This window comes from Diaporthe citri, assembly GCF_014595645.1.
Source record: "Diaporthe citri strain NFHF-8-4 chromosome Unknown scaffold_3, whole genome shotgun sequence".
Classification (NCBI taxonomy): Eukaryota; Fungi; Ascomycota; class Sordariomycetes; order Diaporthales; family Diaporthaceae; genus Diaporthe; species Diaporthe citri.
The window spans coordinates 5,658,142-5,674,542 of NW_025064848.1; the positions used below are offsets into that span (position 1 = coordinate 5,658,142).

The 16,401-nt window shown below is 51.9% G+C and overlaps 5 protein-coding genes across 5 annotated transcripts; 3 read left to right on the plus strand and 2 right to left on the minus strand.

Moving 5' to 3' along the window:
• Positions 1 to 435: 435 nt before the first annotated feature.
• INS49_009073 (uncharacterized protein) lies at positions 436 to 2,108 on the minus strand (the record flags this gene model as incomplete). The annotated part of the gene is made up of 2 exons (XM_043169810.1): positions 436 to 1,046; positions 1,115 to 2,108. 2 exons carry the CDS (start codon positions 2,106 to 2,108, stop codon positions 436 to 438), a joined length of 1,605 nt encoding a protein of 534 aa, XP_043027490.1.
• Positions 2,109 to 3,423: 1,315 nt separating this feature from the next.
• Positions 3,424 to 4,381, plus strand: INS49_009074 (uncharacterized protein; the record flags this gene model as incomplete). The annotated part of the gene is made up of 3 exons (XM_043169811.1): positions 3,424 to 3,878; positions 4,101 to 4,255; positions 4,323 to 4,381. 3 exons carry the CDS (start codon positions 3,424 to 3,426, stop codon positions 4,379 to 4,381), a joined length of 669 nt encoding a protein of 222 aa, XP_043027491.1.
• Positions 4,382 to 7,179: 2,798 nt separating this feature from the next.
• INS49_009075 (uncharacterized protein) lies at positions 7,180 to 10,021 on the plus strand (the record flags this gene model as incomplete). Its single annotated transcript, XM_043169812.1, has 4 exons — positions 7,180 to 7,658; positions 7,711 to 7,718; positions 7,996 to 8,484; positions 9,069 to 10,021. The coding sequence occupies 4 exons, from the start codon at positions 7,180 to 7,182 to the stop codon at positions 10,019 to 10,021; spliced, it is 1,929 nt and encodes a 642-aa protein (XP_043027492.1).
• Positions 10,022 to 10,793: 772 nt separating this feature from the next.
• Positions 10,794 to 11,683, minus strand: INS49_009076 (uncharacterized protein; the record flags this gene model as incomplete). Its single annotated transcript, XM_043169813.1, has 2 exons — positions 10,794 to 11,117; positions 11,189 to 11,683. The coding sequence occupies 2 exons, from the start codon at positions 11,681 to 11,683 to the stop codon at positions 10,794 to 10,796; spliced, it is 819 nt and encodes a 272-aa protein (XP_043027493.1).
• Positions 11,684 to 13,203: 1,520 nt separating this feature from the next.
• INS49_009077 (uncharacterized protein) lies at positions 13,204 to 14,706 on the plus strand (the record flags this gene model as incomplete). The annotated part of the gene is made up of 2 exons (XM_043169814.1): positions 13,204 to 14,101; positions 14,246 to 14,706. The coding sequence occupies 2 exons, from the start codon at positions 13,204 to 13,206 to the stop codon at positions 14,704 to 14,706; spliced, it is 1,359 nt and encodes a 452-aa protein (XP_043027494.1).
• Positions 14,707 to 16,401: the final 1,695 nt, after the last annotated feature.

Below are 16,401 nucleotides of genomic sequence, written 5' to 3' on the forward strand. Positions count from 1 at the left end.
CTTTGGAGCGATTCCCCGAAGACTCCTCTCCTTGAGTATCATGAAGCGCCAGTCTCGGACTTCATCTTACAGGAGAGACTGATAGACCCTGCTCTTCGTTTCAAGGCTGCTCTCGTCTTTGTCCCCTGGATGTTCCGTGGATCATTTGGGTAGGTAATCCTCGTTTCCCTGATCTTGCCTGTCGAGTTTCAAGAGAGCTCTGAAAGCTTCCCATGAGTCTTGGATGCTCAGATCCCCGGACTGGGCAATTTCAGGATGCTTCTCTCCGGCAATAGGAGCCTCCCAAAGCACTCTCTGGAGCTGGACGGTGTCCCAGACATCTCTGAACACCCCTCCGAGCAACTCTCTCACGTCTTTGAGATATATCTGTAATTCTGATCTTTCAAATCCGTTCCAGGACCCGGTCACGAATTAGCTACTGGACTGAACGCCAACCTAGTGGTCGTTCACGAGTGGTGGTTGGCGGCCTCCCAGCCATGCCCAATCCTCCCTGGCCATTTTGAGTTGAGACGACGAGGCCCATAGCTTGATGAGAAGTTCCTTCGCGCCCTCTATATTATTCCACCGACGCTCGTCCCACAGGACATAACCCCATCGCCTAAACTCATCGGGTACATACTCCCCGTAGAGGTTGCAGTACTTCCCATCCCACAAGAGAACCCAAGCGAGCGGTGGCATGTAAATACTGGAAACCACTGCTGCCGCCTCACTAGCACTCTCCGTCGTGTCAGCTGAGGGAGGAGTTGCCCCGCTTGTCGTTGTGATGTTCGCTGAGGCACTGTGGGGGGAGAATGTGGGAGCGTCGTCGTCACCCATGAACGGCATCGGTTCACCTCTCTGCTCGGCCCGATCCTTGTCGTCGAAGCCATTATCTTCACCGCGTCTGTCGGCTTGGCTAACGTCCTGCGTACAATCGTCGAAGAAATACTCCTGGCTTCGTTTCAAGTACTTGGCCATCAGGTCCACGAGCTGATCGTGGTCTCTGGTTTTAAACATATGCAGTGCCAGCCTAAGGCCTCCGAAGCCGATGGTGCCGTTGAGGTATTCTGTTGGTCAAGGGAGCAAAGTTGTCAGCGTGGGAGGTGACCGAATAAACAAAATGCAGTAGACATACCGTTATCATCTCGATCAAGCGTGAAGGCCCCTTCGGGTTCAAATCCGAAGTCGGGATCGGTGGCAAATTTGGGATTGTCTGGGTGAAGATCCCATTTGATTTCGGCAACAATTTCTCCGTATCTCTGCTTGATGCACCTGTAGACGCAGCCCATCTCCTCGATTTCCCAAGGTTCGAATTGAGAGAAGAAGATTCGTGCGATGTCGTCGTGGCGAAAGGATTGGTGTTGTTTACCGCTGAAGAGATGACAGAAAGTTTCGAATCGGTAGAAAGCTCGGAGAATCCGCCTCTGCTCCGTCCTGCTTAATCCACCCGGCCAAACACTACTTATTGGTGGTTTCTTTGATGGTATTGACTCTGTCTGTATTCGTTCTTGTCCTGTGGCCTTGGCTGCTGCAGACTGGAGGTTGTTTAAAGCCCAAGTGCCGAATTGAGTCGCCAGAGGCTGTACAGTCAATGTATGAAACCAAGTGATCCAACGGATATCAGCAAGTGGCATAGACTTCAGCAACGCGACAGGGTTACCAGAGTATCGCCATGCCCCATACAAATCGACAAAGTCGGTGACGTTTCGGTTTGGAACTGTGCGCGGGCCTATCTTGGACGAGCGTGACTTGAAGGCGGCGTAAGCGTCCACTAACACCTCGCGGCCTAAATCTTGTTCTAGACATCTGCAGAGAAGCGATTTGCGGTCGAGCCGATATTGGGCAAAATAGACGGGGGAGGCGTGAAGGAGGGAACCTAGTGATTTTAGGTCTGGCATGTTTTCGAGAATGCGTATTCTGAGCTCGACTGGAAGGCTCTCGAGTGATGAAGGCTGTTGTTGTTCACTGGTGTTGGTCGTCTTAAGTGCCACTCTGTCTGTTGCCCACTCAGCTGCACCATTCGGATCCGCTGACGCAATACTGGGCGTGTCTGGATCTGGCTGATCAGACCCAACAAGCGCTGGAGCTTCAGCTTCAGTAACACCATCAATGCTAGGGATCGTCGACATCGTGATTTTGTCAATGGTCGTCCTGTTGTGCTTCAGTTGTGAGCAACTTTAGCATGAAGTAGACTGTGCTGGGTCGCTGCTTGCTTGTAAAAGTCGGAGGGGAAGTCGGGGATTGTGCGATAACTGTGTATGTCTGGGTTTGGAGTGAAAGAAAGGAAGTCAAAAGTGGATGCAAGGACGACTGACTTATTTCAGGTCTGCAGGATCAAGCCTGAGGCCCGGGATCATTTGTGGGCAGGTGGGGATAGTCTACTACCCACTTTATGGCAACCGTCCCGGCCAATCAAAGCAACAAGCGATTCCAATCGACTGCAGCTTATTAATAGAACAGTGGATATTTGGTTATTTTCAGATATTATCGCCAACAGTACGAGCGGATACAAGTCCAGTCAACCACAGCATTTTGATGGCCTGTCGGTTTGAGGCCGAGCCTGCGCCTCCAATGAACATTTGAGGATGCTGGAAAATAACCAGCCACCTATCTGCCTTAGGTTCGCTGGAGGACCAGTGGACCATATGTGTCCTTCGAGATTTTATGATGGACTCTTGACAGCAAGACTGTCACCGACATCAACCCTCATCACATTTTAGTACACACGATCCAAGTCTAAAGTCCTCGCAGTCCGTGGAAGGGAAATGAAAGACAGATCAGATGCTTGATGAACACCGCTGCGCGTGGATTCTGGTCGCTGTCAAAAAGGTAATTTCTGGCCATCTCCGGCCAAAGCTGCGACACTGGCCCTTCCCCGGTCAGGCCCATAGCAACCAGCCTCTCAAAGCCCCAGCCCGCAAAAGGAACTGTTTTATCCTGCCACATTCTAACGTAGAAGTTAATGGAAACGACGTGGGTGGGGTTCTGATGCTTAAATAGCATCTTGTTCCACTTACAGATACTCCTGGAGGCTTCATTCTGGCCTGGCCGCATAGTATCCCGCAATACTGACAGCACAAGGATTCATTTTCCAGGAACCAACAGAAGGTAAAAGGATAAGCCTCGTTGGAGACTGTGGACCCGGCGAGAGACCTGTTGACAAACAAAGTTCTTTACGTCAAGTCAGAGTCGATCGCGAACCTATATAACAACCTCTCATCAGCTCAGTTATTACTTCCATCCACTCATCATTCTCATCATTCTCATTTTAATCTCATCTCTTTCCCATTCAACTTTGCATCTCTTTCTTATTTGCCTCCAACTTGTCTCATCCAGTCCGTTTTCTCTGATCTCTATAACTGATTTCCATTTCAGGCTTCAGACTTCAGCCTTTAACTTTTCAAATTGATTTTTCTTCAAAAACCCTCTAACCCTTCTTCCATTATGTCTTCCCCAAAGTCAGTCAAGTCCGACAAGTCCGACAAGTCCGGCAAGTCCGGCAAGTCGGCCGGCTCGAGCGGTTCGGCTGCTTCCGTTCTTTCCATCAAGTCAGATATTTCCACTATGTCCGCAGACTCCTTCAAGGCCCAGAACAATCTGGACGCTGCTATGGTCAAGATTCTTGACGAGCAGAACATCTTCGCAGTTCGCAAGCTGGTTTCCCATAACGCCAAAAGGATTGACCCTGCCACGGCTCCCGCCAAGAACATCAGGTTCGCGGACGGCTGCTCGGAGAAGATGAACAATGATCACGCCGCGTACAAGGCCGAGGTGGACAAGATAAACCCATGCAAAAGGGCATACGATACGTTCAGGAAGAGTATGAAGGGCAAGAATGACCCGGAGCTGCACAACCAGTGTATAAAGCTGGCCCAGGCCTGGTGCAACCAGGGTGTGAAGTAAGTCGAAACGTCCACTATCCACCAACACATACACAGAAGTGGTTTCCAAAGGATCCCAAGCCACACCCGAATGTACCGTCCCATAATTCGGGTGCTCTGTCTATTGATGTTCAGAGTTATCCCACAAGCAAAATTGTCCCACTCCCACAGTTATCCTCTAAAAGCACTTATCCCCCCCCTCACGCAATTATCGTTAAAATAATAACACTGAACTACTAGGGCCGGCAAAATGCGAATCAATTTCCTCAAGGTCCACGAGGCGGAATTGCTCACCCATTTCAGCATTAAGTCTACCAAGGATCACATCGCGCAGTGCGAAGAAAACCTCAAGTCAGCCAATAAGGCCTGCCAAGAGATCGCGATTCAGGAACACAGTGAGAACAGCTTAATAGCCCCAGCCCGCAATGGCTACTTTGTGTCGCTGACAAATTGGCCAAACAGAGTTGGCAGAGACATGCAAGCGGCTTGCCGCCGCTCAAGCTGCCGCTGCCGGTGCCTAGGGCATCCGATTTACCTCTTGAAGGCATAGCGGCTTCCGGGCATTATCGGAGGCTCGAAGGGTTGGTTCGCGATGTTAGTGGGATTATTTGGTCTTTGATATTCTGACGTAATAGTGTTTTAGTCCCTCGTTTCTATATTGCTATATGTATCCTGCTGGTTTAGGGTATCATATCGCTATATTTATCCTACTGGTTTAGGGTATCCACATTCGTTAAGTATCTACTTAAATTTGTAAATATTAGTTATATCTTTGAAAGTTATTTTCCATTGAACTTTAAGATAATATCGCTTACTGGCATTCCTTAATAACTTTGATAATATATAGCAAAGACTTTTAATAAGTTACCAAGCCGAAGTTAAGTTAACCCTAATCTCAGTTCCAGATAAGTCTCTTATTAAACTTGAAAGGGGGCATTATGTTCTCGATCGTCCGGCTCATCGGTAATCATACGACCCAGATGGCGAGGAAACTCTCCACTGGTTAGACATCTGACTCCAAGATCGAGGATTCTGGCAATTGCCCACTTTGGATAATTCAAGGAAAGATAATGAGCCACTGTGGAGCGGGACAGCGTCACGGGGTACCCGTCATCGCCGGCGAAAAGTCAGCATCCAATACATGCAAGCATGCGATGAGGCTCACGAACAGGTCAATGGCAATGTCCATCAGCGACGCAAGGCGAGGATGAGACCGGGGGTCGAGCTGGTGGCGAAGACGTGCAATATGCGCCTCGGCATCAACGGACGACACCATATCTGCGTAATGCGACCCAGACATATCGTAGCTTTCGACGTTTCGAAACGAGTGGCCTGGAATGAGTTGGCGGCGTAGGAATTGGCACACCGAAACTTGGTCGCATCTTGTTCTGTCATGGAACAGCCTGCATGAATAGTGAGGGGGTGTAGTTAGATTGGATAATTAGCAAGAGGTAAATATCCCTAGACTCTGCCCTGCTAGAGGGCTAAGCACCTCGCAGCTGGTGGTGTGTGGCTCTGCAACCTGGTACGTTACTCAACGGCCGCAGCCGAAGTGGTTGCAATCTGCTCTTTGACATCCCGGAGTAGATCGCTTTCTAGGCGTCCCGTGACTACACAGACCTATTTGCAGCCGGGCCTGCCGGGCAAGAGACTTTGCAAAGTATCACAAAGGGGGGATCAACAGATCGATCACCTTCAGTTTATACTCAAATCAGTATTAGATTTTGCAATGTCCTGTTGAAACAATTATGGGGCCTAACCCTATTTTAACCGGACATTGTGGTGCAAAGTCTATACCTGTTCCGCACGTCCTCTATTGGATATCCGTCTCAAAAGTATTATAACAACCATACCAATAAGATGTAAAGCAGCTATAACATGTTAGATACCGATTTTGTAACAGAAAGAGAAACAAATCCCCATACCTAGACTCGCCAATACTGTAGTGTATATTGCACCACCAAAAGTCATTGCCTGTACACTTTGTTGTCTTTGAGCTGGAGATTGCGGCACTGGTGACGGGTTCTGTGTTGGACCTGGATTTCCTGACATCGTAATGCTGATCATGGACGGCTGTTTACCGGTTTCAAGGCTCAACGGTAACAGATTAGATGACACTGTGGGCTCGGACCTTGAAATGTTTATAGAAGACGACGAGGATGGTGTAGAGGAACTCGATGATGACAATCTGGGAGTACTCAACCACATTTTGCTAGGGCAAAGCGAGACACTGGATGCCACTGTAGTCATCCCCATCGTTGAACAAATGATGATGTAACGATACAGGGGAAACAATACGACAGAGGATACCCAAGACATGCTGCGTTCAAGCTAATTCTATTCCAGACCTTGAAGCATCTGGATAATGGATTTGCAGGACTACGAGGATGTTTCTGGCTGCCGGCTTTATTATAAAAAGTCAAGGAAGTATTCCCGCTAGACTTGCTTGCTATGTCATCCACGGCCAACTTACTACAATGTGAATGGAAATTCCTCCATTGGAAACTCTTCAACCTTATTTTAGGCGTCGATTCGTCTGTGTGGCTCCTGCGATGACCGCATTGCCAAAGGGGATAGCACAGAAGCGGCTAGGGCGTGCTCTCTAATTACTGATATCAGCATAGGTCAGCTTGGCGGAAAATGCTCCAAGCACGAGCACTTGTTTCAACTCGGCTTATGAGGTCACTGAGTATGGTTACCACATGTGTCTCGCATCGGAGATTCGGGACCGAAGGCCTAGGCCCGCAGGACACATCGGACGAAAAGTTGATGATCCGTGAAGCAAAGCTCTCGAGCTCATTGGAGTTTTCTTAAATATTCTTGCCGCCACAAGCAGTCATTTTGTCGCCGTATGAGATAAGTAGTCAATTATCAAGCGGAAGGCCAGCTCTCCCCATGCAGACCGTTTCGAATCAATTTCCTCAGGATGGATATGAGCCAAAGAGGCCAATGCCGCGCCCGCAGCAGCCGCGCCGAAGAACAACTGGAGGGGCCGCTGGACGCCTCACGCGCCAGGCTTTCTCATACTTTTATACAACACCAGACCTGGACCCCGATCGATACAATCCCGACCGTCGCCGACAAACGTCTCGCGACACTTTCATCAGCGAGTCTAGTTCCAGCGTCAACAGTGGTGAAGATGATGAGGAGGAATACAGTGTGTTTCCAAAACTGCAGAAGCGACTACTCATAACTTTGATCGCGGTCGCAGGGTCAATATCCGGACTCTCGTCCAACATATATTTCCCTTCCCAAAACGCCATTTCCAGGGTCTGACTGTACCTCCCACACAACCGCAACGCACATTCCTTGCTAATTAATGCAGGACCTCGGCGTTTCCATCCAACAAGTCAACCTCACAATCACATCTTACCTGGTCATCCAAGGTATTGCGCCACTGATTTGGGGCCCGCTGTCTGACACCATCGGGCGACGACCGGTATACCTCGCCTCATTCAGCATCTACATAATAGCGAATATAGCACTTAGCTTCACGCCGAATTACGCAGTCCTTGTGGCCTTCAGGGCAATGCAAGCCGCGGGCGCCGCGTCGACAGCCAGCATCGGGAACGGTGTCCTGCAGGACATCTGCCCCATCTCGGAGCGAGGAGGCTACATCAGCTTTTACCAGGCCGTTCGGAACTTCGCGGTCGCGTTCGGCCCCGTCCTCGGCGGCATACTTGCCCAGTCCTTGGGGTTCCGTGCCATCTTCGTGTTCCTGCTCGGGCTTTCCGCGGCAGTCGGTGTCCTGCTCGCTTTCTTCTTGCCCGAGACAATGCGCAGCCTGGCTGGGAATGGGTCATGGCGATTAAAGGGCCCGATCTATCAATCGTTGTGGCGAATGATTCAGCCGCCCAAGTACGTACGAGATCCAGGCGAGAAGCCGAGTAGGAAGAAGGTCACGCTGGGTACTTTCGTTGGACCGTTCCGGTTACTCGTTCGCAAGGAGGTTGCTCTCAATGTCTATTTTTTCGGCCTCATATACGCTGTTTGGTCCATGGTTACTTCGAGCACGACAAATCTGTTCGCTACTGACTTTGGTCTTAACGAGTTGCTATTAGGAGTCATATACCTGCCCAATGGTGAACATCCCCATGTGTTATTGTAGACAGGCCACTGCTAACAACACTTCTAGGTTTTGGTACCATTGTAGGATCGGCAATGATTGGGAAAGTATTGAACCGTGACTTTGCGGCCGCTACAAAGGCTTACAAGATGGCTCACGACTTGCCGGACTCTTACAAGCTCTCACCTAAAAACGTCCCGCCCGACTTTGCGATCGAGCGACTGCGACTGCGCCGATTACCTTGGGCCTTGGCCCTGTTCGTCTTCACCATCGCTGGATACGGCTTCTCTTTATCTTTTCCAAGTGTGTATGGTCGACCGGGGTGGATCGCCCTACCGCTGACGCTGCAATTCCTTATTGCAGCGTCGGCCAATGCGATGTTCTCCATCAACCAGACCTTGGTCGCCGACCTCTGTCCCGGGAAAGGCGCGAGCAGCACCGGAATAAACAACCTTGTGCGATGCACCCTGGCTGCTATCATGGTGGCGTTCGTTGATGAAATGATCAAAACACTGGGTGCAGGAGCAACATATCTGGGCTTAGCTTTCCTGGTTATAGGTGCTACACCATTGTTCATCGCTAATTGGCTCTGGGGCATGGAATGGCGATTATCTCGAGCAGAAAAAGAGAATGAGAAAAAAGAAAAGAATTGAGACAGCATGTTTGTAGTCGCGCCGCGCATTTCGTACCCACCTAAAGGCAAATTCAGTGGCTCCTACAAAGAAACACGGCCTTTTCTCTGTGATGGGTCTAAGGACGCCCGGTCTACCAATCGATTCTGAGGCTGCTCAACTGCCGTAATCTGTGGACACACGCGCAAACCAGATATCAGGACGCAAAGGGAAAAGCTCGATATAGAAAATATTGTAGCTGGTCTCCTTGTTTCTGTGGGATCTGTACTACGGAAAAGATAGGCAAAGCCTCAAGTTTCTGATGCAGCCTTGCTTCAGATGGTAAAATGTTGGTATCATATAGAATCATCAGAAGGATTGTATGTCCGCCAGGGCAGCATGGCCCCGCAATTCTATGCGGAAGCGGTCCGGCACCGCCCAGATGCTTCGCCAACCAACACACACCCATGCACTGTTGCCTGCGTTGAAATCAGATCTTGTCACCGACTCTCATCCTCTGACACATCTCAGTCGTTCACCCTTTCAACCCAGCTCTGCATTCTCGACCAGGCAAAATCGAGATGGACGATTCCAGGATAGACCAAGACACCGAACACGAAGAACTAAAACAGCTGAAACATCTTATCCGCAACGCGGATCCAGCGTCCCACGACGAGAAGCACCAATTCTACGGTGACCGAGTCCTCAAGCACGACACTCCATCCGGTGACAAGATAGCAATCAAATTCAAGCGGTATCTCGCTGATTATGAGGACGATGGCATCCAAACAGAAGCAGACATGATGCACTACGCCGCCACACACGGCGTCCTGGCACCCAAAGTCCGCGCCGTCTACGATATCCACACCGTATCACCCACCAGGCCCTCCGCGTCCGCGATGGTCAGCGACAGGCCGCCAGGCGACCGCCTGTCCGAGGTGTGGGCCGACCTGAGCGACGGAGCGAGGTCGGGCATCGTGGCCCAGCTCCGCGAGCAGGTCGGCAACATGCGCTCCTGCACGCAGTCTTGCATCGGCCGCGTGAACAACAGGTCTACGTGCGACGTCTACGAGCGCATGCCTGGGAAGGTCTGCGGGCCGTTCATCGACGAGGAGCACTTTGACCGGTGGTGTCTGGCGCGTGTGCCCGACGGCCTGTTCGGGCTGACGCGCAGGAAGTGGACACGGTGGCTGGAGAAGGAGAGGCGGAGACCGTTTCGCAAGTTTGTGCTCACCCACGGGGACCTGTCGCCGCGCAATATCATTGTGGATGGCGGTGCTGTCACGGGGATAGTGGACTGGGAGAGGAGTGGCTTCTGGCCCGAGTATGCCGAGTACGCCTTTGCTATGGAGCTCTTTCCGGCGTTTCAGAGAAGACAGGAGGAGTGGTGGGGGCCAGTCCTGCAGCAGATCTTGCCGCGGTGCTCGGATCAGAGGCTGAAGTTTACTCGAGCGGTTGCGACCAAATGGTGCAAAGTTTTCTAGGTGAAGGTACGGCTTCCAGCCGGTAGGCTTATCGGCACGGCGGACTTGGAATAATTGGACGGAAAGACAAGAAATGAATGAAATTGTTTGCGAGATAATCTCACAAGGAACACCTACTCCCGGCTGTGATTTCACCGGAAAGAACTGGCTGAGGGCAGAAGACGATAGAATTTTCTATCATCCCTTAAATGGACGTCAAACAAGCATCGTCCCGCACCGCGAGCTGGAGTAATTGCTAGAATGACTTCCCCGGACTACCGTTGACTCTCGCCCAAAAGCTTCCCACTTCTTCGCGACTCCCCAACGCATTTCCAAATTCCAACCAGGGTGAAACCAAATCTGAATAAAATCTGGGGGCCGTAATGTGTTCTTGTCCTTCGAGGTCCCGTGTCGAGGCTGGACTAGGTAAGGGCCCAGTTTTCATTCTTCAGTGGTCGAGCATAACAGGCGAAGCCAATGCCAGCCCTCAAAAGCAACACCGTCTGACAGTGTAACCGATACTTCTCCTCTATCGAATGGCTGTTCCCATCACAATACAGTCCACCTCCGCGGTTGATTCCGATCCATCGATATGATGGAAATCTAACGGCACGTGTGGCACCCTTATAGGGTATGGACATCCGGTGCAGGGCGGACAATAATATAAAACGGGACTTTATACTCAAATCCAGTGGCTGGGTTCTTCAAGGAAAGCCTCACTTCGATCCTGCCTGGAGGCTGCTTAGCAGGGACAGTCCCCACGAGAAAAGTTGGCCTCGAATTAAAAGGCGCGTTAGGGCGAAGCCATTCTGACTGCGGCTCCGTCGAAAACGAAGTAACGATGTCCCCGGGTGACAATTTGTACGGGTCTAAGGGGATAGTGAACTTCTCTCTCGGGAACAAGGTCGGATTTGGTAAACCACTCGGACTCGTCCTCGCGGTGGTCAGCGGCGTCGTCGGTGTGCCAGGAGTTGTGCGAGCAGTCGTTGTGCGAGGAGTTGTTGTGCGAGAAGTTGATGTGCGAGTAGTCGTTGCGCGAGTAGACTTGTGAAGAGTTGTTCGTGGAGTCGTGGTGCGAGGGCTCGTGTGCCAGTGTATCGACAGCGAGCGAGACGTGCTAGGACTTAGGGACCGTACTGTGGGAGGAGGGGTGGACCTTGAAGTACTGGTGCTGAAGGGCCGAATAACATCGAGGGCCACAACATATCCGAGGTTAATGACTCTTCCGTTGAATGAATACGGCCCCGCGATGTAAATAAGGATCCGGCTCGTCGGGTAGTCTTTGGGGACTCGCCCAATGACTGCCCGATGCGTAGAATCCAGCGAGACCCAGCTCACTTTAGGATCGGTACTCAGTTTGACACCATCTCGGAAAATCTGTAGAAATTTATCGAGTTTGATGATGAACGGCTGCCCCGTGTTGACTTTTACAACAAGCCTGGTATCTATTATAAACGGTGTACCAGTAGGAACTGGAACCTTGGTTGGCACGGCAGGATCAGGAGGGTCGATCGGCTGAACCGCAGGCCAATGGTTCTCGTCTGTTCCCGAAATGAAAATGGAGTTAGATTCGGGCTCGTTGGGGAAGTCGGACTGGACATCAACGGCTAAAGGGCTGACTGGAGACAGCAAGAAGGACATTAGTCCCAGTAAGGCGAGACAGAGGCGAAAGGCCAACGCCATTGCGTTTTGATATTTTAAGGTGGATCTACTAGATGAAAAGAAAAGATTTGGAAAGTGGAGAGTGATGAGCTCGCAGAATCAAAATGGATGAGCTCCATGCGACGGCTCTTTTTATCTAATGTTCGAGGCAAATCGTAGTTGATGGATGCGAAGGACAAGTGGCCATTACATCTTGGCCTGTGTGCCGTCCAAATTGGATATGTGCAGGGCAAGATGTCCAAAATGCTGATATCCTACCCAATGTCTTCTTCAAAGTGACGAATAAGAAACCGTTACACTAAAGGGATGGCCCGGAAGCTATGCAGATGTCTCGAATCGACGATGACTTAATGGTCGAAGTCTCATGTCCTCAATCCCTATTCGTACTTGCAGGTAGTGCTTATTCGTTGCCATTCACCACCACCTGAGCTCGCCCCATTCTGACTACAAAATAGCCATATCTGGTGTGATATTCTCGCGGTATGGACCTAACCTTGGGAACTTCCCGTGACCGCTGTTTGAGCCGCAGTAACACTATGTAGAGATGAATCGCATCAAACACATACCAAGGCTTGTCACAGCTCAAGATAAGGGACCAGTACAGCATCTCGGTTGGCAGGCATTGGGTACCCGTAGATGCATATTAGTTATGTATTACACCGTGGCGCTGACGTGCTCGTCATATGATAGACACTTCTCGCCTTTTGCATTAAATTACTCATAAGTACAACTTGTCATGGTACCGCGATGAGTAACGCTCCCTTGTTTCGTTGGAGAAGCCTGCGCCATTTTTTATGCCGTGTCCTATGCATGAGAGACATTGTCCGCTCTTCCGAACTCACTCAATGCAACGCACTGTTAAAACCATCCCTGGGAAGTCGGTCGTGCGTAATTATCTGATGGATGTTCGTCATATGGGTAAGCAGATTAACAGAAGCTGAAACAAGCAGGATTTCTTTACTTTGAGCGAGTTCAGATCCATATGAACTTAGGGACACTGAGATGTCAGTGCATTTTGTTCAGCTGGTCGGCACAACAGAGCCAACCCGATGGATCTATGTGAGATACAATATGAACAAATCGCAAGACCTTGTGTAGTAGTTTCTATGTGATTGAAGCGGTATTTCAGTTTGACTTTATGCAGAAGATAGACTTTGGTAAATGTAGTGGACCCGAAGTAGTTTGCCACATTATGTCCTTGGTCAGCTTGCCCTCTGACTGCCCAGGCTACACATATACTACATGAGATCAGTGTGGAGACAGAAACTTTTCTTTCGTTGTATACTACCTCATGACGCCTCGTTACTTCTTATGCTATAGAATTTCAACTTCCCGACCTTTTCTTAGGGGGAAGCCAGGGTTAGGGTCACAAGTCTGCACGGGTTGCAAATTGAGTCACTCATTCTTGTACCCTCGGGATAAGGCGGGGAAACGTCAAGCAGACGACGATGCAACCTCACCAGCTGGAACCTTGATTGGCGTACACGAAGCTTCTAACGAAGCGCTTCCATGGATGAAAGGCGCCTGGCTCCAGGAGACCAATGACGGGGAAGTCGGTGTACTCTGCCAGTGACGAGTCGTTGTCGCCGCAGGTGCAGGAGCGCGGCTCACTGCGGACCTCTGGCGACGGCCGGAGCCAGTTCATCGGCAGCTCCAGCGGCGTCTACTTCGTGAACACGGTACGACGCACCTTTGCCGACGCCGACGTGCGCCTGTCGTCCGTCTTCCAGGACAAAGACAACCCGTCGCCGGAGGATTGCATCGTCGCGGATGAAGACGATAGTCGCTCCACAACAAGGCGGCCGGGCGAGGACAGCACGGCAGCATCACGGGCGCCAAGTCCCCGACCGGGCGTCTCTATTCCGGTGGACCTGGGCCGGCCTCCGCCGCGCGACGTCGCGAGGAAGCTGTTCATGACCTACTTCCAGACCTGGCACCGATTCTTTCCCTTCCTCCATGGGCCCACCTTGGCCAAGGACATCGAGTCGCTGTACTCGTCGTCGGACGAGGAGCCGTCGTACTCGGCCGCCACACAGGGTGCTCCAGACGGGCTGGCGTTGCCCCTTGCCCGCGTCATCATCCTGCAGTGCTTGTTCAATCTGGCCAGCCTCCATGGTGACGTCGAGCTACCGGCTGCATCACGGATCGGCAAGCCCTCCCGAGTCCTTTCTTGTCTGCTGGGCCTCGCGGCCAAGGGTGACATCATCTCGACCCAGGCGCTCTTCGCAGCCCAGCTCCTCCTCGTGGCGCGCATGTCCCTCCGCACCGCCGTGGTCGTCGCCGGCCTGCTCTCCCGCGCCATCTTCCTGGCGGGCCTCCACCGTTGTCCTGTCCGGTACCGCGAGCTCTCGGCCGACGACTGCGACAACCGGAAGAGGCTGTTCTGGGGCATCTACGTCCTCGATCGGTTCCTCTCGCAGGCCCTCGGGCACCCCTTGGGTATCTAGGACTCTGATGTTGACGTGTGCTCCCTTGCCGGCCCTGAGCTTCATCATCGAAAATTTCTGACCAATGGCCTGCCGCACCACCCAGATGGAGCGGCGGCCAACACCCAGCCCAGCCAAGATGCTTCCTCAGCCCCAGGAGGCGATCAGGAGACTGGAGGGCCGACCCCGAGCGGCTCGAGCCAACAGCGTGACCGCCATCTGATTCTCTTCTGCCAGGTCGAGTACTCTCACCTGCTAGGCAGGGCTTCGGAGCTCTTCCCCAAGTCCATCCACGTCCGCTCCATAGATCCTAGCACGGTGCTCTCCCTCCGGACCGATATGAACGCGTGGTCGAACTCGCTGCCGTCCGAACTGCACGACTTCGGCTTCGCCACGGAGGCGGACAAGCCTTCAGAGAACCCGAGCCAGGTCTTCAGCGCGCCGGCCTTTTTCAATCTCCTGCACAACCAGCTACGCCTCCTGATCCACCGCCCGTGGCTGTCTCTGGAGCCGTCTACTGCCGAGTTCCAGTCCGCGCTGCAGATATGCATCGGCTCGTCGCGCGAGATCATCCTTAATATGAGGAAGCAGCGCGGCGCGGGATATGCGCTCTTCTAGCCCGGTCATCTGTCGGCGGCTTGGATGGCCGGCATCATACTTGCGTTTGCGTGTCACCAGCAGCTCTACCCTCCGGACAAGGGCCATGGGCAAGTAGAAGATCTCACCGACCAAGGTACAGCACGCGCTGACAGAACGGTAGGGAAATCGCTCTCTGCCTAGAGGTGCTGTCCAGCATGTCAAATCGCTGGCCTTTGGCGAAGAACTTCCACATTGTCCTGTCTGACCTCCAGCAAACTGTCCGGCTGAATAGGGACACGCTCCTTCACAGCCCCTCCCATGGGCTGCTGACCTCTGGGCCCAAAAGTAGCGTTCAGGCCATCAGCCGACATGCCTCACAAGCGGTTGGGGAACAAGCACCCGACCAAACAAGAACTGCGAAGAGGAGACGGGTAGACCCGGATGCACAGGCGGGCCATCCATCCGGGTTCTACTCGGGCGATCTTCAACCACAGCCGAATGGGCTCCATGATATCAGGACCGACCAGACATACTTGGTGGCGTCACCTGGGAGTCGCTTCTCAATCTCGTCAACCAAGACAATCTCGCCTGGCGCGGCGGGTTTCTCTAATTGTAGTAACACTCACTCAGTGAAGCAGTGGCTGTGGCGCCCAGCACCCCACACACTTTGCTTCGGGCCGAAAGTGACAGACATAAATATTCTGGCATCCAGTCAATTGAGAATAAAGGCTCATAAACATCCTTCACCCTAACACAATTTTCGTGGGCTCCCCGCAATTCAGCTCCCATATCTCTTTTGGTACACGTCCGACCGCCTTTCTATACATCACGCCTTCAATGGTTTCAACCCATAGGATATTGTAAAAGTGATATCGCTTAAGCTCGTTGGACCCTGCCGGTGCTGTGGGTTTTACAGCAGGACTTGTGTTGCTTATGCCTGGGTGATAGCAGTCGGCAAATGGTCCATCGTTTGTGCCGGCGTCTAGACTTTGGCGCGTGTCGTCTGCCGCTGCCACTGCTGCTGCCCCCGTTGTCGAGGCCGTCACGCCAATCCTGCAGCCTAAAGTGGTAGTGTTCCCACACAGACCTATAATACCAGTATCCTTGGCTGTCTACCATTTCTGGATAAGATCTAGCTACATCTCCCTGAAATGCGCTGCCAGTTGAGATGGCTATCATTGTCAATTTAGACCCAGGTTGGACGGAGGCTTTGTCCTCCATGATAGTCATAGCACCAGCCCATCTCCCTTTATTATCTTCAAGAGTGATGACTGGGCAGAATCTTCCCAGCTGGGGTTTGAAATTGTATAAGTCAGTCTTGAAGACTGAAGTATCCATGAACCATCCGCGTCTGCCCGTCTCCATTTCCGTCGTGTCATACGAAACAAGGACCCGCCGAACGCGGAACAAGGCTGTTTTTGTCGTGCAGGATAGCAAGGAAGTATTTCTCTGGGTCATAGTGGCGGAATAATTGTTCTGGGTCGGCAGTGGGTAATGATAACGGACCTTGGGATTGCTTGCGTGGACGAAAGCACCAGTAACATCGCGAGACCATTCTGTAGAAAGAGATTTATGGTTGGGTTCCTCCCAACCAGTCTTGTAGGTCTGCAGCAGAGCGGGCCCGTCGACTGCATATGGGTTGATTGAGCGATCATCGGAAAGGGTAGCCCAATCTACTAGATTCCAAGTTCTCCAAGAAGTTCTACCACTTCTGAAAGTTTCTCTGTGGACCGG